Genomic DNA, 22,906 nt, shown 5'->3' with positions numbered 1-22,906 from the left:
TCTCTTCCCATCACTCTGGTACAAGTTGATCTCGGTCTCATCTGTCCATAGGATGTTGTTCCAGAACTGTGAAGGCTTTTTTACATGTCGTTTGGCAAACTCTAATCTGGCCTTCCTGTTTTTGAGGCTCCCCAATGGTTTACATCTTGTGGTGAACCCTCTGTATTCACTCTGGTGAAGTCTTCTCTTGATGATTGACTTTGACACACATACACCTACCTCCTGGAGAGTGTTCTTGATCTGGCCAACTGTTGTGAAGGGTGTTTTCTTCACCAGGGAAAGAATTCTTCGCTCATCCACCACAGTTGTTTTCCGTGGTCTTCCGGGTCTTTTGGTGTTGCGGAGCTCACCGGTGTGTTCCTTCTTTTTAAGAATATTCCAAACAGTTGTTTTGGCCACGCCTAATGTTTTTGCTATCTCTCTGATGGGTTTGTTTTGTTTTTTCAGCCTAATGATGGCTTGCTTCACTGATAGTGACAGCTCTTTGGATCTCATCTTGAGAGTTGACAGCAACAGATTCCAAATGCAAATCGCACACTTGAAATGAACTCTGGACCTTTTATCTGCTCATTGTAATTGGGATAATGAGGGAATAAACACACAGCTGGCCATGGAACAGCTGAGAAGCCAATTGTCCCATTACTTTTGGTCCCTTAACAAGTGGGTGGCACATATGCAAACTGTTGCAATTCCTACACCGTTCACCGGATTTGGATGTAAATACCCTCAAATTAAAGCTGACAGTCTGCAGTTAAAGCACATCTTGTTCGTTTCATTTGGTGGTGTATAGAGCCAAAAATGGTAGAATTGTGTCCATGCCCCAATATTTATGGACCTGACTGTATATGTATATATATATATATATACATATATATACACACACACACAGTATATATATTTGTAATTTCAGTCTTTTTTCATTTGGCATCAGGAGTGAGTAATTCTTATAGCCCGATGCTCCCAGACATGCAGTTCTGGGCCCCGGACAATTGATTTGAAAAACTGTCTCCTAACTTATTTAGCTAGCTCCTAGATTCAAAGGAAATTTGTCAAGCCCTGATGTAGCATCATCTTTTATATTTTAATAAACAGTTGGCAAGTATGTTGTGTTTTTGTGCACAACATTGGGGGGGGGGGGGTAATAATCTAGCAAAAAAATGCTTATTTTTAATTGTAGGAGAGAAGAGTCAGAATAGGCTTGGGGCTGAAGTAGTTAAATCCCAACTCCACCTTTCAAAAAATGGAAAAACAGTGGCTCTGGAGATGTAAAATAAAAAAGCAGCACTGGCTGCAATACCCATATCCTCTATGGCACTGTCGAGTGCAGACTCATCATTTTAAGATAGAGCACCATTCCTTTTATGTAATCTTTGACACCTAGCATCATCCAAACTGCTTTAAGTGGCTGCAAGCCACCATGGACATACCTTTACATTGGCCAGAGTGAGACGCTCGCTGTCATATACTATATAGTACTGTTATAGAGACACTGCACACAGATTCAACATAAAAGAGTCTTAGCAATGAAGATACATGAAAACACTCACCCTGTTGTCATCTGGGGTAGGAGGAAGTGGTTTCCCTTAAAATAAGAAAACAGAAAATCAAACATAAGCGTGGTAATGGAAACATAAAAAATGTGCATTTATTTACATTTCATAAATGGATATTCTATATAATGGATGGAACTGTTTGGCCTCAGTATTGTTTTAATTAAAAATAATAACTTTTATCAGAATACATTAAAGGAGATTAACTGAATATACAGTGCCTTAAAAAAGTATTCATACCCCTTGCAATTTTCCACATTTTGTCATGTTACAACCAAAAGTGTAAATGGATTTTGTTGGGATTTTATGTGATAGACCAACACTAAGTGGCACATAATTGAGAAGAGGAAGAAAAATGATAAATTATTAATAAACATTTTTTTTACAAATAAGTATCTGAAAAGTGTGGTGTGCATTTGTATTCAGCTCCCTTTACTCTGATATCCCTAAAATCTGAAATCTAGTGGAACCAATTGCCTTCAGAAGTCACCTAATTAATAAATAGAGTCCATCTGTGTAATTTAATCCTAGTATAAATACATCTGTTCTGTGAAGCCCTGAGGTTTGTTAGACAACATTAGTGAACAAACAGCATCATGAAGGCCAAGGAACACACCAGACAGGTCAGGGATAAAGTTGTTGAGAAGTGTAATGCAGGGTTAGGTTATAAAAAAATATCCCAAGCTTTGAACATCTCACGAAGCACTATTCAATCCATCATCTGAAAATGGAAAGAGTATGGCACAACTGCAAACCTACCAAGACATGGCCGTCCACCTAAACTGACAGGCTGGGCAAGGAAAGCATTAATCAGAGAAGCAGCCAAGAGGCCCATGGGAACTCTGGAAGAGCTGCAGAGATCCACAGCTCAGCTGGGAGAATCTGTCTACAGGACGACTATTAGTCGTGCACTTCACAAATCTGGCCTTTATGGAACAGTGGCAAGAAGAAAGCCATTGTTGAAATTAAGCCATAAGAAGTCCCATTTGCATTTTTCAAGAAGCCATATGGGGGACATAGCAATCATGTGGAAGAAGGTGCTCTGGTCAGATAAGGCCAAACCTGAACGGTTTGGCCTAAAAGCAAAACGGTATGTGTGGCGGAAAACTAACACTGCACATCACCCTGAACACACCATCCCCACCGTGAAACGTGGTGGCAGCATCATGTTGTGGGGATGCTTTTCTTCAGCAGGGACAGGGAAGCTGGTCAGAGTTGGTGGGAAGATGGATGGAGCCAAGTAGAGGGCAATCTTAGAAGAAAACCTGTTAGAGTCTGCAAAAGACTTCCACCTTCCAGCAGGACAACTACCCTAAACATACAGCCAGAGCTACAATGGAATGGTTTAGATCAGGGTTTGAAATTTCCACTCGCCAATGGCAATTGAAAATTATGGTGGGGGTGAATGTGTCCCCTAGGGCCGTCTTGCTGAGCAGGCTCAGAGCTCAGGCTGGATCTGTCATTGGCACTGGGAGCCGTCAGACTGCTCAATAGCTGAGCGCAGTGAAAGCAAAGGAAGGCAAGTGCGCTGTGCTCTCTGCCTCCCCCTAGAGTGCAGTACCCAGCTCTGTGAGTGAACAACGAAGTACTACAACTTTTTATGGGGAGGGGGGTGATGTGTGTGTGTATGTGTACATGTGTGTGTGTGTTTGTGTGTCTGTGTGTGTATATGCATGTACATGTGTCTGTGTGTATGTACATGTGTGTATCTGTACATGTGTCTGCGTGTATGTACATGTATGTGTGTGTGTACATGTGTCTGTGTGTGTGTGCATGTACATGTGTGTGTGTTTGTGTGTATGTATGTACATGTGTCTCTGTGTACGTGTCTGTGTATGTATGTACATGTGTCTGTGTGTATGTACATGTGTCTGTGCGTGTGTATTTCTGTGTATGTACATGTATCTGTGTGTATGCATGTCTGTACGTGCCTGTGTGTGTATACATGTGTCTGTATGTGTGTGTGTACATGTGTCTCTGTGCATGTGCGTACATGTTTCTGTGTGTGTATGTGTGTGTGTGTGTATGTACATGTCTGTGTGTGTGTACAGGTATCTCTGTTTGTGTGCGTTTGTTGGTGGTGAGTAACTCTTAAGGCCTGGCTAGTAGCTCAGGACTTGAAATTTTAAGCCTTGGTAAACTATCAAAGCATATTAATGTGTTATAATGGCCCAGTCAAAGTCCAGACCTAAATTCAATTGAGAATCTGTGGCATGACTTGAAAATTGCTGTTCGCATGCGCTCTCCATCCAGTCTGACAGAGCTTGAGCTATTTTGCAAAGAAGAATGGGTAAAAATGTCCCTCTCTAGATGTGTAAAGCTGGTAGAGACATCCCCAAAAAGACTTGCAGCTGTAATTGCAGCGAAAGGTGGTTCTACAAAGTATTGACTGAGTGGGGCTGAATACAAATGCACGCCACACTTTTCAGATATTTATTTGTAAAAAAGTTTGAAAACCATTTTTCATTTTCCTTCCACTTCACAATTATGTGCCACTTTATGTTGGTTTATCACATAAAATCCCAATAAAATACATTTACATTTTTGGTTGTAACATGACAAAATGTGGAAAATTGAAAAGGGGTATGAATACTTTTTCAAGGCACTGTAAATAATCTTAGAAATGCTTGTTATTATTTTCTTATTATATCAGCAGGTTCAAAAGATCTTAAATGAAGATGGGTTTGTATCATCAATGTAATCTAAGGCTCCTTTCACACTGATCAGTTTTTCTTCCATTTTTGCCTTACCAAAAGTGCACAGAAAATACATGACCATTAAATGCTATGGAGCTCTTTACACAAGTAAGTTGCGGATCTTTGCATTTGTTAAAAGACCCACAAGCTGCAATTTAAGTGAATATTTGGTGAGGTAAAATAACCACACATAAAATACACCTCCCCATTGAAATGAATAAAAAATGCATCAAAGACGCACCCACGGTTGTGTTTTTTTATGTGTTTTTGCATTCACATGTCCTTTTTCATAGGTGCAAAATACACCAAAAATGCAACAAAAATGCAGTAAAGCAGGGCAAAAATGCATATGCGTTTTACCACATTTTTGCAATGGACCAGTGTGAAAGCATCTATGTCTTCTAGGGGTGCCATCGCATAACTAAATTGTATAGGGCATTTACCCTAAAAAGAGGGAATAGAGACTTTACAAGTTCCCCAGGGAAGGAACTGAATGCACTTTACAGCACAATACACTGCTCAAAAAAATTAAAAGAACACTTTTTAATCAGAGTACAGCATCAAGTCAATTAAACTCCTGGGATATTGATCTGGTCAGTTAGGTAGAAGAGGGGGTTGTTAATCAGTTTCAGCTGCTTTGGTGTTAAATTGACAGCAGGTGCACTAGATGGGCAACAATGAGACGATCCCCAAAACAGGAATGGATTTACAGGTGGAGGCCAAAGACATTTTTTTCCTTACTCATCTTCTCTGACTGTTTTTCACTAGTTTTGTATTTGGTTAGGATCAGTGTCACTACTGGTAGAATGAGGCAATACCTGGACCCTACAGATGTTGCACAGGCAGATTCAATTCCTCCAGGATGGCACATCAATACGTGCCATTGCCAGAAGGTTTGCTGGGTCTCCCAGCACAGTCTCAAGAGCATGGAGGAGATTCCAGGAGACAGGCAGTTACTCTAGGAGAGCTGGACAGGGCCGTAGAAGGTCCTTAACCCTCCTTTGTGCAAGGAGGAACAGGAAGAGCACTGCCAGAGCCCTACAAAATGACCTCCAGCAGGCCACTGGTGTGAATGTCTCTGACCAAACAATAAGAATTTGACTTCATAAGGGTGGCCTAAGGGGGCGACGTCCTCTAGTGGGCCCTGTGCTCACTGCCAGCACCATAGAGCTTGATTGGCATTTGGCATTGAACACCAGAATTGGCAGGTCCACCACTGGCACCCTGTGCTTTTCACAGATGAGATCAGGTTCACCCTGAGCACATGTGACAGACGTGAAAGTGTCTGGAGAAGCCATGGAGAATGTTATGCTGTCTGTAACATTGTTCAGCATGACCGTTTTGGTGATGGGTCAATGATGGTCTGGGGAGGCATATTCATGGAGGGACCCACAGACCTCTACAGGCCAGACAACGGCACCCTGACTGCCATTAGGTATCGGGATGAAATCCTTGGACCCATTGTCAGACCCTACGCTGGCACAGTGGGTCCTGGGTTCCTCCTGGTACACGACAATGCCCGGCCTCATGTGGCAAGAGTATGCAGACAGTTCCTGGAGAATGAGGGAATTGATACCACGCTTGCCTGATGTAAATCCAATAGAACACCTCTGGGATATCATGTGTCGGTCCAACCGATGTCACCAGGTTGCACCTCACACTGTCCAGGTACTCAGTGATGCCCTGGTAAAGATCTGAGAGGAAATCCCCCAGGACATCATCCATCGTCTCATTAGGAGTATGCCCTGGTGTTGTCAGGCATGCATACATGCACATGGGGGCCATACAAACTACTGAGGACCATTTTGAGTTGCTGCAATGAAATGTCAGCAAAATGGACTGGCCTGCTGCATCATTTTTTCACTTTGATTTTCGCGGTGTCTTTGAATTCAGTCCTCTGTAGGCTGATAATTTTCATTTCCATTAAACAATGGGGCATCCTTACGTTTCTAACACATTACCCCGTCCATATCAGTATAGATATCCAGCATGAGATTTTTCCCCATTGCGATCTGATGTGTTTTCAAAGTGTTCCTTTAATTTTTTTTGAGCAGTGTAGTAATGTAAGAAATAGTACTGCTTCAAATAATAGTCCTATAACAGGCACAAAAGACTAATATACTCACAAACCCCTTAACTGGATAGAAGCTAGAATATATAAAAGTAACTGGTGGAAGTGAAAGCTTCAATGTTAATCCATTTTATTTCTTCCAATAGGGCACTGCCTTCAACCCCACAATAAATGAAATAGACACCTCATGAACTTAGGCTCCCCTTCAGTAAATGATGGTGGTTAGAAATTTGTTCATTCAATTTTGCATCCTGCTCCTTTGAATTTTCTCAACACTGGTCGAAAAAATATAAGGGGACTTTTATTGGGAGTGCTGTCACCTTAAGCAAGCTGCTAGCAGGCTTTAGTAAGATTCAGCGCTAAAGATTTTCCCTGAAGACACTGATTACAAATAAAACCTGTAGAGGAAGATTGTCACTGGATGATGTCACTTCTGCTTACCAGAGTGTAAGTAGCTCTGGCTTCCTAGCAACTTTCGGAGTAGCAGCACTCCTGTTGACAATGGTTGAACGCCTGAGAGGCATAAGAGCATAAATAAAATATTTTCATGTTGCAGCAGTATTACTTAGTACCTACCGGTATGTCCCTGGTCTTAAAATTAATCTTTTGCCAGTGAAGAAGCTCACAAAACAAGCCAAAGTAATGACCTGCCAATATAACAGTTGTGCCACTTCAAAAGGGGATAGCTTAGGATACAATTACAGATGAACTGTATCAGCTGAACTGCAATTAAGTGGTTAATACTGCCAAGGAGGAAAAACATTCAAACTGCATTCACACATGGCACAGACGCCTTGGGCACAGAAGTCCTGACATTATATGGAAATTAACTGAGAATGACAATGCAAGCTGAATACAAAATAGTCCATGTGATCAAACAATGAAATGCACCAGCTGTATGAAAGGAAAAATGTCAAGAAAAGCCTTTCCAAAGCAGAGCCTGTAGACTTAACCCATTCAGATATTTGTGGTCCAATGGAAAAGATGACTCCAGGAAAGAAGAGGTATTTTCTCACTTTTGTAGATGATTACTCCAAGTATACTACACTATATATGTTACTCAACAAAAGTGAAGTACCAGAGAAACTTGAACAGTATATAGCTCAAGTAAGCAACAAATTTAGCAAAAAGATGAGTGTATTGCACACAGACAACGGAGTACAGTGAATCTCAAAAGGGATACATAATTCTACACCAAGACACAAACAAGGGAACCATCATTAGAAGTGTAATTGTCGATGAAACTTCAGTGTGTTCAAAAGTTCATGAACACAAACGCTTCAAACTGAAATACATTCCACATCAGTGTCACATGAAGATAAGCAACAAAGTAAAATAGAAATTAAAGTGTTACTAAACCCACAACAGTAAAATCAGTCTGTATGCAGTAAAGCATGCTTGTTGTACTCACTGAGGAACTTAAGGGGTTAATCCTCTGCATTTTGTGAAAAGGAGGTTTGATCCTGTCTTCTCTGATCCTCCCCTTCTTCCATGTTCCCCATTTCATCTCCTGACAGAACACAGCCTCAGGGACACTCTGCACATGCTCAGTTTGGTGTGTACTGCTGCAGAGTTTTTTCTTTTTCTTGGGAGAGTGCATGTGATCAGCACAGGGCCAATCAGCACGGTCCAGACAGACAGTCAGGGGTTGTGCAATTTCATAGGGCAGTGAGAGAAGAATGAAATCGCCTCCTACAAGCTTTAACCAGTGTTCTGCTGGACACTGATAGAAGTCACAAGACTGCTCTAACTGCTGAGGAGAAAAGATATTTAGCACTTTATATTTACTAAAATAATTGCATTTTCATGTGTACTATGGGAGACCAGATATAGTGAATGCAGGGTCCTGGGTTTAGTAACACTTTAATGCAGACAATCCAAATAGTGTAAAAGAATAAACCAGGCTTCAGTCAGGAAATCCACCAAAAGCAATAAATGCATCCCAGTCAAACATCTGTCCTATACTACTCTCCTAGCATTAAAACCAGAGCCAGATTCATGGGATGAGATGCAAAGACTTCCAACCTCAATGAAAAAAGTGTATCAGAGCTGCTCATGAAGAGATGACATCTCTTAGTGAACTGAAACAGATTTATAGGACTCAGACCTGAAATGAGACTAATACAAGGGGCAGTTGTTGAGTGGGGGTGTTGGAATAAAGTGTTCATTTATTTTGTGCAACAAGTACATCAGTATTCAGTAGAGCTTTATTCTTCAAACAACAGATGGAAGTGTTTATACGTTTGTAGCTGCATCTATGGTAAAATCTATGTCTTTTCTCTGAATAAAAGTTTCCTGTATTCCTTGTTGCAGTGAAGTAGAAAAACACATGTTGACGGGGCACTGTCTGTAGGGCTTCACTGGAACTAAGGAGCTAATCCCAACCCCTGAAAAACAACCCCACACTATAATCCCCCTCCACCAAACTTTACACTTGGAACAATGCAGTCAGGCAAGTACCGTTCTCCTGGCAATCGCCAAACCCAGTCAACTCCATCAGATTGCCAGACAGAGAAGCGTGATTCGCCACTCCAGAGAACACGTCTCCACTGCTCTAGAGAGTCCAGTGGTGGCATGCTTTACACCACTGCATCCGCCACTTTGCATTGCACTTGGTGATGTAAGGCTTGGATGCAGCAGCTCGGCCATGGAAACCCATTCCATGAAGCTCTCTACACACTGTTGTTGTGCTAATCTGAAGGCCACATGAAGTTTGAAGATCTTTAGCAATTGACTCTGCAGACAGGTGGCGACTTCTATGCACTGTGCACTTCAGCATGCGCTGACCCCGCTCTGTCATTTTATGCGGCCTACCACTTGGTGGCTGAGTTGCTGTTGTTCCCAGTTGCTTCCACTTTGTTATAATACCACTAACAGTTGACCGTGGAATATTTAGTAGCAAGGAAATGTCACAGATGGACTTATTGCACAGGTGGCAACCTATCATGGTGCCATGCTTGAATTTGAGCTCCTGAGAGCGACCCATTCTTTCACAAATGTTTGTAGAAGCAGTCTGCATGCCTAGGTGCTTGATTTTATACACCTGTGGCCATGGAGGTGATTGGAACACCTGAGTCCAATGATTTGGAGGGCTGGCCCAATACTTTTGACAATATAGTGTATATATATTTATTGTATTAATTTATGTAGTGCTTTCACATAAAACATGGGATATATTTTAATTGGATATGTTTTACAACAGAAAGTAGAAAATATATTTTTTTCACAATTTTCTGTCTTTTTTCATTCATATAATAAAATAAACAATGATGATCAAATACCACCAAAAGAAAGCTCTATTTATGTGAAAAAAATACAAACATTTCCTTTGGGAACAGTGTTGTATGACCACACAAATGCCAGTTAAAGTAACGCAGTGCTGAATAGCAAAAAATGCCCTAGTTATGAAGGGGGTAAAACCTTCAGTGGTTAAACTCTTGGGCACACTATTTCTCCGGCTGACACCAATAATGAGACACTGCCTCCTATTGACACGAATAATATGACATTATTCTTTCTACTGACACCAATGAAGGGGCTCTATTCCTTCCACTGATACCAACAATGGGGCACTATTTCTCTTAATGACCCCAATGATGAGGCACTGTACCTTTCACTGACACCAATGATGGAACTCTATTCATTCCACTAATACCAACCATAGGGCACTATTTCCCCTCCCAGTAAGTACAGCAGTAGGTCATTTTTTTACTCTTCCTACCCACCAACACTGGGGACACTTTCACTGACCAATGACATCGGGGCAATTTCTACTCCTACTGGCCACAGACTGGTCCTCTTGGGTCTGGAGGTCAATAAACCCTTTGTTTAAAAAGCTTGAGGACCCCCTACTTTGGATAAAAAGTAACACTCATTTTGTTAAGTCACTGTAACTATCAGGTTCTGTTAAATATGAAGGAAGTTGAGGCATCAGTGGTCAGGTACACAAGTATACTGTATTGTAAAGTTCTTTTTGTATGATGTTTAATGAGTAAAGAATGAAGAAGTGACTTGTTGTTGGAGGTCAACTCACAATCCCTGAATCTACAACAGTTAACAAAACCAAGTTAACGTCTTGTATCCTTTTATATACAGTGCCTTGAAAAAGTATTCATACCCCTTGAAATTTTCCACATTTTGTCGTGTTACAACCGAAAACGTAAATGTATTTTATTGGGATTTTATGTGTTAGACCAACACAAAGTTTCACATAATAGTGAAGTGGAAGGAAAATGATAAATGGTTTTCAAAATGTTTTACAAATAAATATCTTAAAAGTGTGGTGTGCATTTGTATTCAGCCCCCTGTACTCTGATACCCCTAAAATCTGAAATCTAGTGGAACCAATTGCCTTCAGAAGTCACCTAATTAATAAATAGAGTCCACCTGTGTGTAATTTAATCTCAGTATACATACAGCTGTTCTGTGAAGCCCTCAGAGGTTTGTTAGAAAATATTAGTGATCAAACAGCATTATGAAGGCCAAGGAACACACCAGACAGGTCAGGGATAAATTTGTGGATACATTTAAAGCAGGGTTAGTTTATAAAAAAAATCCCAAGCTTTGAAAATCTCTTGGAGCACTGTTCAATCCATCATCCGAAAATGGAAAGAGTATGGCACAACTGCAAACCTATCAAGTCATGGCCATCCACCTAAACTGACAGGCTGGGAAAGGAGAGCAATAATCAGAGACACAGCCAAGAGGCCCATGGTAGCTCTGGAGGAGCTGAAAAGATCCACAGCTCAGGTGGGAGAATCTGTCCACAGGACGATTATTAGCTGTGCAATCCACAATTCTGGCCTTTATGGAAGAGTGGCAAGAAGAAAGCCATTGTTGAAAGAAAGCCATAAGATGTCCCGTTTGCAGCTTGCGAGAAGCCATGTCGGGGACACAGCAAACATGTGGATGAAGGTGTTCTGGTCAGATGAGACCAAAATTGAGCTTTTTGGCCTAAAAGCAAAATGCTATGTGTGGCGGAAAACAAACACTGCACATCACCCAGAACACGCCGTCCACACCGTGAAACATGGTGGTGGTAGCATCATGTTGTGGAGAAGCTTTTATTCAGCATGGAATGGGAAGCTGGTCAGTGTTGATGGGAAGATGGATGGAGCCAGATACAGGGCAGTCGTAGAAGAAAACCTGTTAAGAGTCTGCAAAAGACTTGAGACTGGGGCGGAGGTTCACCTTCCAGCAGGACAACGACCCTAAAAATACAGCCAGAGCTACAATGGAATGGTTTACATCAAAGCATATTCATGTGTTAGAATGGTCCAGTCAAAGTCCAGACCAAAATCCAATTGAGAATCTGTGGCAAGACTTGAAAATTGCTGTTCACAGGCGCTCTCCATCCAATCTGACAGAGCTTTGCAAAGAAAAATGGGCAAAAATGCCCCTCTCTAGATGAGCAAAGCTGTAGACATCCCCAAAAAGAGTTGCAGCTGTAATTGCAGTGAAAGGTGGCTCTACAAAGTATTGATTCCGGGGGGCTGAATACAAATGCCGCCACACTTTTCAGATATTTATTTGTAAAAAATGTTGAAAACCATTTATCATTTTCCTTCCAATACACAATTATGTGCCACTTCATATTGGTTGATCACATAAAATCCCAATAAAATACATTTACGTTTTTGGTTGTAACATGACAAAATGTGGATAATTTCAAGGGGTATGAATACTTTTACAAGGCACTGTATTGATATCTCCCAACAAAAACAGCTTCATAGGCAGTTAAGATTCATATATGTGAACTATTTTTCCTGACAAACAATTTGTCACTTTGATCATCTTTTTTTGGGAACACCTGCAGAACTATATAGCTAGGAGATGGACAACACAATGACATACCACCAACTTTCTGAGATGGAAAGAGGGACATCTTTTGGCCTTGTTTACACTTGTGGTTGGGGGGGGGGACAAAAAGTCAGTTGAGCCACACTTTTACACCCTCCAACAGCTCCCCCTTAAGCTACAGTGGAAGGGGGCTTACACATGTTGTGGCCAAGATGCTTTGCCTCACTGCAGAAATTATCCCCCTGTTGAGTTTGGCAGACAATACTTTCTACCGCATGAAACCCATTTACTTGAATAGGTCAACACCACAGTTGCCATGGTTGGCGCATAAGAGTGCAGATTTTTAGGGATTAAAACAGGTGAGATAAGGTCTCCCCACTACCTGTCAAACACCCTCTGAAGAGGGATCCACTCCAGGTTGCTCTTCAGAGTGCACCACAAGTGTAAACAACCCCTTTAGCACAAGGTATGTAGGCAGGGGACAGACTCCTGCCACATTTACAGTACATGGACAAAAAGTATTGGTCAAACCCATAAGTACCTTTTCACATCTACGTTTCCTTTATATGTGCTTTTAAGAAAATATATATGTCAGATAAGTGTAGAATAACACTTTTGAAAGTTAAATGTTGCATTTTTTTTTACATAGGGCTATACATCAAAACAAAAAGAGGTACAACTGAGGGGGAAAATGGATAGAGGGATTTGGTTACCCTTGATTCACATATCCACGTTCCTGCAGTCCACATTTTGCACAGGCATGACAGCCCATTCATTTGAATGGACTCCCATGCCCCGGGACATGCAGGGAAGACGTCCCTGCACTTCTTCTGAAAACGCAGCCCACACGGGAACCTCAGTTCTCAGTACGGTTGCGATTTCCAGTGCGGGCGGCGTGAAATTAGAATTAATGGCACCCGCCCGCCGGTCTGCATTTCTCTGTGAGGGTGGTGCGGCTGCACAGATTTTTGTGCAGATCCGCAGCAGAACCACCAGCACATATGTGAATCTAGCCTAACATAAGAGGAGTCCCTTTAAATCAGTGGTTCTCAACCTTTCTAACGCCGCGACCCCAAATACAGTTCCTCATGTTGTGGTGACCCCCAACCATAAAATTATTTTCGTTGCTACTTCAGAACTGTAATTTTGCAGTGGGAGGAATAGTGCCCCATCATTGGTATCAGTGGGAGGACTAGCGCCCCATCACTGATGTCAGTGGGAGGAATAGTGTCCCATCGTTGGTGTCAGTGGGAGGAATAGTGTCCCATCATTGGTATCAGTGGGGGGAGGAATAGTGTCCCATCGTTGTTGTCAGTGGGGGGAGGAATAGTGCCTATCATTGGTGTCAGTGGGGGGAGGAATAGTGCCCCATCGTTGGTGTCAGTGGGGGGAGGAATAGTGCCCCATCGTTGGTGTCAGTGGGGGGAGGAATAGTGCCCCATCGTTGGTGTCAGTGGGGGGAGGAATAGTGCCTATCATTGGTGTCAGTGGGGGGAAGAATAGTGCCCCATCGTTGGTGTCAGTGGGGGGAGGAATAGTGCCCCATCGTTGGTGTCAGTGGGGGGAGGAATAGTGCCCCATCGTTGGTGTCAGTGGGGGGAGGAATAGTGCCCCATCGTTGGTGTCAGTGGGGGGAGGAATAGTGCCCCATCGTTGGTGTCAGTGGGGGGAGGAATAGTGCCTATCATTGGTGCCAGTGGGAGGAATAGTGCCCCATCGTTGGTGTCAGTGGGAGGAACAGTGCCGCATCGTTGGTGTCAGTGGGAGGAATAGTGCCCCATCGTTGGTGTCAGTGGGGGGAGGAATAGTGCCTATCATTGGTGTCAGTGGGGGGAGGAATAGTGCCCCATCGTTGGTGTCAGTGGGGGGAGGAATAGTGCCCCATCGTTGGTGTCAGTGGGGGGAGGAATAGTGCCCCATCGTTGGTGTCAGTGGGGGGAGGAATAGTGCCCCATCGTTGGTGTCAGTGGGGGGAGGAATAGTGCCCCATCGTTGGTGTCAGTGGGAGGAATAGTGCCCCATCGTTGGTGTCAGTGGGAGGAATAGTGCCCCATCGTTGGTGTCAGTGGGAGGAATAGTGCCCCATCGTTGGTGTCAGTGGGGGGAGGAATAGTGCCTATCATTGGTGTCAGTGGGGGGAGGAATAGTGCCCCATCGTTGGTGTCAGTGGGGGGAGGAATAGTGCCCCATCGTTGGTGTCAGTGGGGGGAGGAATAGTGCCCCATCGTTGGTGTCAGTGGGGGGAGGAATAGTGCCCCATCGTTGGTATTAGTGACACAAATGATGGGGCACTATTCCTCCCACTGACACCAATGATACTTACCTTGCTGACCCCTGCTCCAGCCTGGGCTCGCTCTCTCCCTCTCCCATCTACAGCCTGCAGAAGCAAAATTTGCACTTACCTGTCAGCTGTCTTCCTTCTCTGGCCTCTCTCCTCTTCACTCGGTCCTGCAGCTCCCTCGATCTTCTTCGATCTGCGCGCTCTGCCGCTCGGCTCCTCCTCTCCAAGCTCCACCTCCTCGCCGGTGATTGGCCGCCTGTGTGCCTCTCCTGAGCTACAGTTCCGGTGGCCAATCAGCGGCGAGGAGGCGGAGCTGTTGAGTGATCCCGGAGGTGTGGCCAGGTTACAGGGGCAGCATATCATCCCGCCCACAGATCGCGAGACAGAGCAGCGGTGTCTCGGTTCCTAAGACCATCGGAAATATGTGTTTTCCGATGGTCTTAGGCGACCCCTGGGAAATGGTCGTTCGACCCCCAAAGGGGTCGCGACCCCCAGGTTGAGAACCGCTGCTTTAAATCATGAACAGGTGGAGCTTAATAAAATCATCATCACTTTAGTGAACAGCTTGTCGGTATGCTGTGTGCCATCCAAGAATCTGAAGGTTTCATTTTCAATTTGAGCCTGAGCATACCTTTAAAGCAGGGGTTCTTAAAGGATAAGTTCAACTTTTGCCCAAAAATAATAAATGCACATTATTTGCAGGTTAAAAAATGTGTATTTATTATTTTTGCCTGCAGGAGCCTGTAAAGCATTGCACCACCATTCAGCAGATCACTGGTGCCATGCAAGTCTCCTGCAGACCTGTCAGCATATCTGCTTGCCCACATGGGATATTGACAAGAAGATTCAATGTACTACGGTGGCGCTCCACAGAACCGCGATAGTTAATTGAGAACTACAAGCTGACATCCGCTAAGGCTGTCGGGACGTGTAGTTCATTCATTCACAAAACTCTGTGAATGATCGATGCAGCCGTGTGGGCGGAGTCCCGCACGTCCAGGCTGTTTTTAAGTCTGACAACTAGTACGGGGGAACTTCTATGTGTGGAGGCGGCAGCGGGTGGTGACTGCAGCATTGGGAACTTGTTACATGTTCCACCCTAAAAACAGGTGGAACATGTAACATGTTCCCAAAAATGAATTTATCGTTTAATTTATTTTAATCTGAGGATCCAAATTTGAAACTAGCTATAGTGCTAGAAATGCACAATGGCATCAAAGCTACAGAAAGACAAATAACAATCATCATATATAGGTAGCAATACCCCCTTTAGGGTTGCTTAGTAATTTTTGGGTTCCCTATCAATCTGGACCTCTTGTTGAAAGCCCGACCTCTGCTGACACCACCGTGCTCTTGTGACCAAAATAAATCACAACTGTAAAATGGAGTCACACACAAGTTAGTATAAACCAATATGAAGTTTATATTGGAATTAACAGCAACTTGGTCAAAAAGAACAAAATGACACTGATATATGCAGCAAATATAGTCACTCTTGGCGATTTTGAGCAAAAGTAATGATATTCACAGAAAAGCAACAATAACAGTTAGCAGGTCTGCTCCACTCTGAGGGGACTGCTGAATCCCCAGTGAGCAGTAACAACTATCAAGAAACAAGTAAGTTCACTGTGTATCCTCAGAACTGGATGACAAGGATTGGATGTAAAACAATGAGAATTCTCATTGGAAATTGAGCAATGTCCCTTTAAGAGTACTACAGTGTCTTCTGCGTGCTTGTTGGGGCCCAGTTGGTATGAAGTTGAGTTGAGGTGTGAAATGTAGTTCCTCAGGGTGGCAACACAAAGATAGTGAGGGACGGGAAGATTTAACACTTTTCCTCTTGGTGGTAGTGAATTAGTGCAGGGTCCCCTTTAAAGCACTAAACATAGGGCAGGCTTGAAGTAATGAATAGCAACTATTGTCATAAGTGTCTATGGACAAAGACAACTCCCTCTGAATATTAGAGACAAAGTGAACATTATCATTGTCAATTGTCATTTTACTGATCATCTAATAAAACGTGGACTGTCTATCACAATCCACTACAGTAGGAATCCTGCTTTGTTGAAAAAGGGAACTTGTTGTCTCAGTTGGCACTGCTGTATCCTGGCTTGCAACTGTATGTCCTGCAGTCAGCTTGTAATGCAGGTGTATCCCAACGATGGCGGCTGTGAAAACTAGGCCGCAAACTGGGGCAACTATATGTAATGTTCACAACTATGTGTAGGTAGATAGCTGAGATGGCAAACTGTCAGTATTCACTTGGTTAGCGGGTTAATGGGTCTCTCTCAACCAATCAAAGTGTTCATAGCAGTCTGTCTTTCTCTGCAGATGGAGTCAGTCCATGGACTCTCTGGCTTAGACTTGGGGTCCCATCTGGTCTTCTGCTGTCAGATTGACCTGCTGGGCAGCATGGCAGACAGGGGGGTCAATAGGCTCTTTCTGCTCTCTCTCTCTCTCTCTCCAACTCTGGCTCTGTGGCCTAGTTCAGCACTTCAGCTGTCATCACACATCCTTCTCCTTCAGTCTCTCCCTACACTCTCCTGGCCAAGCTCCCGGGCTTTGATATTTATATGCCCCCGCCCACACGCTACCCTTCTTGGGAAATATAGTCCTTGACCGCCCTGCTCACCAGCTGAACCCTGCTGTTCAGCATTCAAGTTCCAGAGGGCTGTTCTATCCATGTGAGTGACCCTGAATGGCAGACCACCACCATCTAAAGTCCATCTTAATGTATTGCAAGTAATAACATTTCAATGGGTTACACATACTAAAAAAACAAACAAAAAACAAAACAAAAACACAAACAGTAATTAATGAAGCTCAGTGTTCATAATATGTCATGGGGGCACAAGGACTGCAGATGAGGACCACTGTCAAAACTGATGGTATAAGGGCTAGCTACCTACCCACGACCATTGACTCTCAAGCTGATTCTGTCTCAAGTGACTTCCCCTTTCACAGTCAAAACACCTCACAATCTTATCTGGGTAATTGCCTCCAACCTTGACTAGTGCATGCTAGAGCTCCCCATACAAGTTGTGGTTGGACACCTAGTAAAGTGGTGATCCAGTTTTGGTTCCGACCCTTAGTTTGAGAAACTCTGCTTTAACCACTTGCCCTCCTGAGGATTTACCCCCCTTCCTAACCAGGCCATTTTTTGACTTACAGCGCTACGTTATTTTAACTGACAATTGCACAATCATGCAACGCTGCACCCAACTAAAATTATTTTTTCCCCACTAATTGAGCTTTCTTTTGGTGGTATTTGATCACGTGTGTTTGTTATTTTTTGTGCTATAAAAAAAAAGACCAACAATTTTGAGAAAAAAAACAATATTTCTGACTTTTTGCTATTAAACATGTCCAGTAAATAAAATTTTAAAAATCAAATTTCGTCATAAATTTAGGCCAAAATGTATTCTGCTACATTTCTTCGCTTAAAAAAAAACGTGTAAATTAAATGGTTTACGTGAAAGTTTTAGCGTTTACAAATGGCGGTATAGATACTGGAATTTTTTTTATTTTTATTTTTACTAGTAATGGCGGCAATAAGCGACTTAGAGCGGGACTCCAGGACTGTGGCAGACATTCTGACACTGGGGGGAACTGACTTGGTGTCACTGACATCCCCAGTGACACCACTATAGTGATCAGTGCTAAAATAAAGCACTGATACTGTACTAATGGCACTGGGCAGGAAGGGGTAAACATAAGGGTTAACTGTGTGCTGGCAGTGTTTTACTAGGGGGCGGTGTGTGTGCTTCACTGTAAGCACACTGGTTTGGATGGTTGTGCTGTTCAAAACAGTTCTCCTCCCTGTCGGAGATACTTGGAAATCCCCAGCCGGGACCCGTTGATTGACAGCTGCAGCCACCAACGGCGGCGCGGGTAGGGTGCGTGCGCTCCTACTCGGAAATGCAAAATCACGTATATATATATATGTGATTTTGCGCACCCAGGCCGCCCTGTAGCAGTATTTCTGCTATAGGGCGGTCAGGAAGCAGTTAAAATATAGTTGTCAATAGACATGGTTTTTAAGTACCTAAGGCCTAAACTTACTTTAGTTCTGGACAGGATGGGGAAAGGTTAGAATTCAGCTTTTTTTTCTGTATCCTGTGAGATTTCCTGTCCCATAGAAACAATAGAAGGTGATAGCTTATATCTTGCACACAGTAGGTGGTTTGCACCCAGATTTTTTCAGTAGATTTTCTTATCTGTGTCCCCACAGGGGAAATTCATCCTCTCTATTTGTCATGATGGCCATTGTCATTGAGGCAGAAAGTGTTTACAAATTCAAAACTTTGTTATTGGCATCGGAATCCGAGGCAAGGTGAAATCTTCCAATGGGGATACCAGTACCAGTGACAGTTGTCTCAAGGTTAATCCCCTTCACTGCTGGGTTTTCAGGAATGGAAGTAAAAAAAAAAAAACCAAAATGGGACATAGGTAGCAAATAAAAACCTCACCAGAGTTTTAAATAACACCTATCTTATCTAAAACCAAAAGTAAAACTTTTCTGGATATACTTTTCATTTTTACAGTAAAAATTGTGGAATACATTGATAACTGAATATTGAATACTTCAATAACAGAAACTGAAAACACGTTCATATGTTCATGTTCAATGTAGTAAAAATTCAATGTCAACTCTTTTTAATAAGTCCTTTAAATGTATGAAACCTGATGCTGTGTTAATTTACTGACGAAAAGGCTCAATTCTTCAAACAATTATAGTCATTGTGGCAAATAGTGATCATGATAGCTTAGTGTTTTGAAGGATAGGTTCCTCTCTCTCTCCTTTTATAGCGAAAAAAAATGTTTGTTGAAAAAAAAAAAAGATAAATAAAAAAATATAACAAAATAAAATGAACAAAATAAAGAAGAAATACCTAGATCAAGGTTTGATCTAGTTCAGTGCCAGGGTTAGTGTTTGGGTCAAGGTCAGGGTCAAAGATCAGGATTTTTTTTTTTTATTGGTATCAGTATCAGTTAATGTCAGTGTCAGTATGTTTTAGGTAAAAAAAAACAAAAAGCAAAATGCTCACTATTGTCTCTGGGCTGTACTCCAGGTACAAACAACAAATAACATACACATATATGGTATCACTGCAAAAATATATATTTTTTTTATTATTTGGGGCCAGTTTTCCTTTGATAATATAAAAAAATGAGGAGATATCCATTACCATTTACCACCAAATGAAAGCCCATTTTGTCCTGAAAAAACAAGGTATAATTCACCTGGATGTACAAAGTAGTTGTGATGATATGTACGGTTTTACTAACACATGTCAAGGTGCAAAACTGCGCTTAGGTGTTAAGATTTGTTTACTCTTAGGCGTGAAGGGGTTAAGCAGCATTATTACTTGAGTTCAACTTTGCCGAAAATACGCATTAAAAATTTTGGTCCCCCAGCTAAAACTATAAAAACATACCAACATACTGTGCTAGGCAAAAAGATGACTATAGCATAATACATAAAATTAAGAATGTAAAAAAAAGCCAGATTAATACAGTAAGGTGAGTGTAGATGTGTATAATACTCAAAACAGGAGTTGTGAATCATATACTATTACATCAGCCAGCACTAAGCACCTATGATTTGGGCATAGAAAAGGTAGCTCCAGTGGTCGGAATGGAACTTCCATTTCATGAAACTGTGTAACTTATATGTATATGTTTAATACTGGCAAAAAAACGTTTTCTTTTATAGCAAGTAAATTGATAACTTATAAACACTTTGTACCTACTAATCTCTTCCAGCAAGCTCCACACAAAACTTCTGCATTGTACAGTCTTAACCCTTTGAGGACCATAAGATTACGGAACGCCAAAATAATCAATTTTTTGTTTTTAAAGTTCGTATACTTCTGTTGCTGTAACTAAGCCATTTCATGAAATAATTGGCAAAAAGCTAGATCCATTTGTTGATAAGAACTAATATTTTGACTCAAACCAAAAAAAAAAAAAAGAAGTATTTTAAGTTCTTAATCAGATGATACAGGCAATTAAAAACATGGGACAAATACGTCCCTTGGTCCTCAAAGGGTTAAAACACTGCACTATAGGGAAACATCTTTACAACAGGAGAGATGTGTAGCCCTCTTTTGGAGGTGTTATTAGAAATGATCCTCCCCAAACAGGATATTGAGGGGATTCCCTTCCTGGGAAACTAATCACTAATCTAAACAAAGTAATTGGGAGCAGGGGAACTACTGCAACCAGCAACCAGCATATAACATTAACATAAGTATAATAAATGCACACCAGTATAGAAATAATACAAGCTTTAGATAAGAAGAGATTAATAACAGTACATAGAGTGCCTTGAAAAAGTATTCATACCCCTTGAACTTTGCCTAATTTTGTCATGTTACAATCAAAAACGTAAATGTATTTTGTTTGGATTTTGTGTGATAGACCAACACAAAGTGGCACATAATTGTGAAGTGGAAGGAAAATGATAAATGGTTTTCAAAATGTTTTACAAATAAATATCTGAAAAGTGTGGCGTGCATTTGAATTCAGCCCCCGGAGTCAATACTCTGTAGAACCACCTTTCACTGCAATTACAGATGCAAGTCTTTTTGGGGATGTCTCTACCAGCTTTGTACATCTAGAGAGGGACATTTTTTCCCATTCTTCTTTACAAAATAGCTCAAGCTCTGTCAGATTGGATGGAGAGTGTCTGTGAACAGCATATTTCAAGTCTTGCCACAGATTCTCAATTGGATTTAGGTCTGGACTTTGACTGGGCCATTTTAACACATGAATATGCTTTGATCTAAACCATTCCATTGTAGCTCTGGCTGGATGTTTAGGGTCGTTGTCCTGCTGGAAGGTGAGCCTCCGCCCCGGTCTCAAGTCTTTTGCAGACTCTAACAGGTTTTCTTCTAAGATTGCCCTGTATTTAGCTCCATCCACCTTCCCATCAACTCTGACCAGCTTCTCTGCCCCTTCTGAAGAAAAGCATCACCACAACATGATGCTGCCACCACCATGTTTCACGGTGGAGATGGTGTTTTCAGGGTGGTGTGCAGTGTTAGATTTCCACCACACAGGTGGACTCTACTTACTAATTAGGTGACTTCTGAAGGCAATTGGTTCCACTAGATTTTAGTTAGGGGTACAAGAGTAAAGGGGGCTGCATACAAATGCATGCCACACTTTTCTGATATTTATTTGTAAACCATTTTGAAAACCATTTATCAGTTTCCTTCCACTTCACAATTATGTGCCACTTTGTGTTGGTCTATCACAAAAAATCCTAATAAAATACATTTACGTTTTTGGTTGTAACATGATAAAATGTGGAAAATGTCAAGGAGTATGAATACTTTTTCAAGGCACTGTATGTCCAATGTACAAATAGGTATTATCAGCAAAGCGCCCGATAGGAGTCCTGGTAAAATTGTGCGCATATACTTGTGCACATATATAGGTATTAATAGGTGATGCAGTATCTGTCTTTGTGTGGGAGAACTGATGACAAGATCCACAGCCATGAGGAAATCTTTTAATTGTTGTACCACCAGCCTGGAACCGAGCTTCTCACCAATAGGAACTGTATTGTGGTACTGGAACTCAGAGTTAGCCTATGCACTCTGAACTTTAGTCGCTCCCTAATAGTTTCTAATCGGACAACCCGCTGGACTTTCATGCTAATGATCTCAATATGGCCACCGGATGTCCAACATGGCTCTAGCCCAGTGTTTCTCAACATATTTTCAGGGTGTCATGACACCCTTTAAAATTCTGCACAATCTTGAGGCACCCCATTCTAAAATGTAAAACACTAAACTAACAGTTTTACAGAATGCAGCAACATCCACACATGTAGGACACCCAATGTTAAAGGTGATTTACTCTTCCAAAGCAAACATACCTTTTCACACTGGTACTGACTAGTATTCCAATGTTTCTCCTCTCTATCAGTTTTTCTCCCTCACTTAGCTAATGTGACCTCAGTGCCGATGGAAAGGGGCAAAGGAGGGCAAAAAAGGATGCTATGCAGGAGCTCCGACGTCCTCCTTATTAACCAATGATGTTAGGATGTGGGTGGCTAGAAGGTTGTAATGAGGCATAAAGAAAACTTGTGGCTTTGTGAGAATAAAGGCAGGTGTGATCCATCTGCTGGTTTATACAGTTTTTTGGGCAATTTTTAGGCATTTTTGCAGAAACCTAAAGGCACCCCAGGGTGCCACGGCACCCTCATTGAAAAAGGCCTATACTGGTTATAGAGCTCTAAGCCAAAACTAGCCATAGAATCCCAGACCAGAAGGTACAGGGTTAACTAGATTAACAGGAGCAGCATATAAACTATATTGCAATAAATAAGTTCACCTACTAATACCACAACACATACAGTAGCACAGACCTAGTTATCTGGCATTGTGTATATGAAATAATAACAAGGACAGGGCACAGATACTGTGTCACAAGGATTTAAATGTACACAGCTGTTGCACTTAAACCATTAGATCATGGGAGTATTTGCATAGTAGTC

General features: G+C 42.0%; 1 protein-coding gene across 3 annotated transcripts in view; it reads right to left on the bottom strand.

The window, feature by feature from the left end:
- Positions 1-22,906, bottom strand: part of ITK (IL2 inducible T cell kinase) — an 85,067-nt gene that overhangs the window by 36,894 nt on the left and 25,267 nt on the right. The window contains exons 5-6 of one of the 3 annotated variants that reach the window (XM_089682843.1): positions 5,461-5,475; positions 1,542-1,582 (exon numbers count right to left, since the gene is read on the bottom strand). In XM_089682843.1, coding sequence (XP_089538969.1) covers positions 1,542-1,582; positions 5,461-5,475 — 56 coding nt within the window. The remainder of the gene's footprint in view (positions 1-1,541; positions 1,583-5,460; positions 5,476-22,906) is intronic. The other 2 variants (XM_089682844.1, XM_089682841.1) reach the window with 2 other exon arrangements.

The sequence above is a fragment of the Staurois parvus genome, unplaced genomic scaffold, assembly GCF_062004578.1.
Source record: "Staurois parvus isolate SC_StPar_1 unplaced genomic scaffold, SC_StPar_1.0 ptg000298l, whole genome shotgun sequence".
NCBI lineage: Eukaryota > Metazoa > Chordata > Amphibia > Anura > Ranidae > Staurois > Staurois parvus.
Note: the sequence above shows the minus strand (reverse complement) of the source record. Positions and strands in the feature narration are given on the sequence as shown.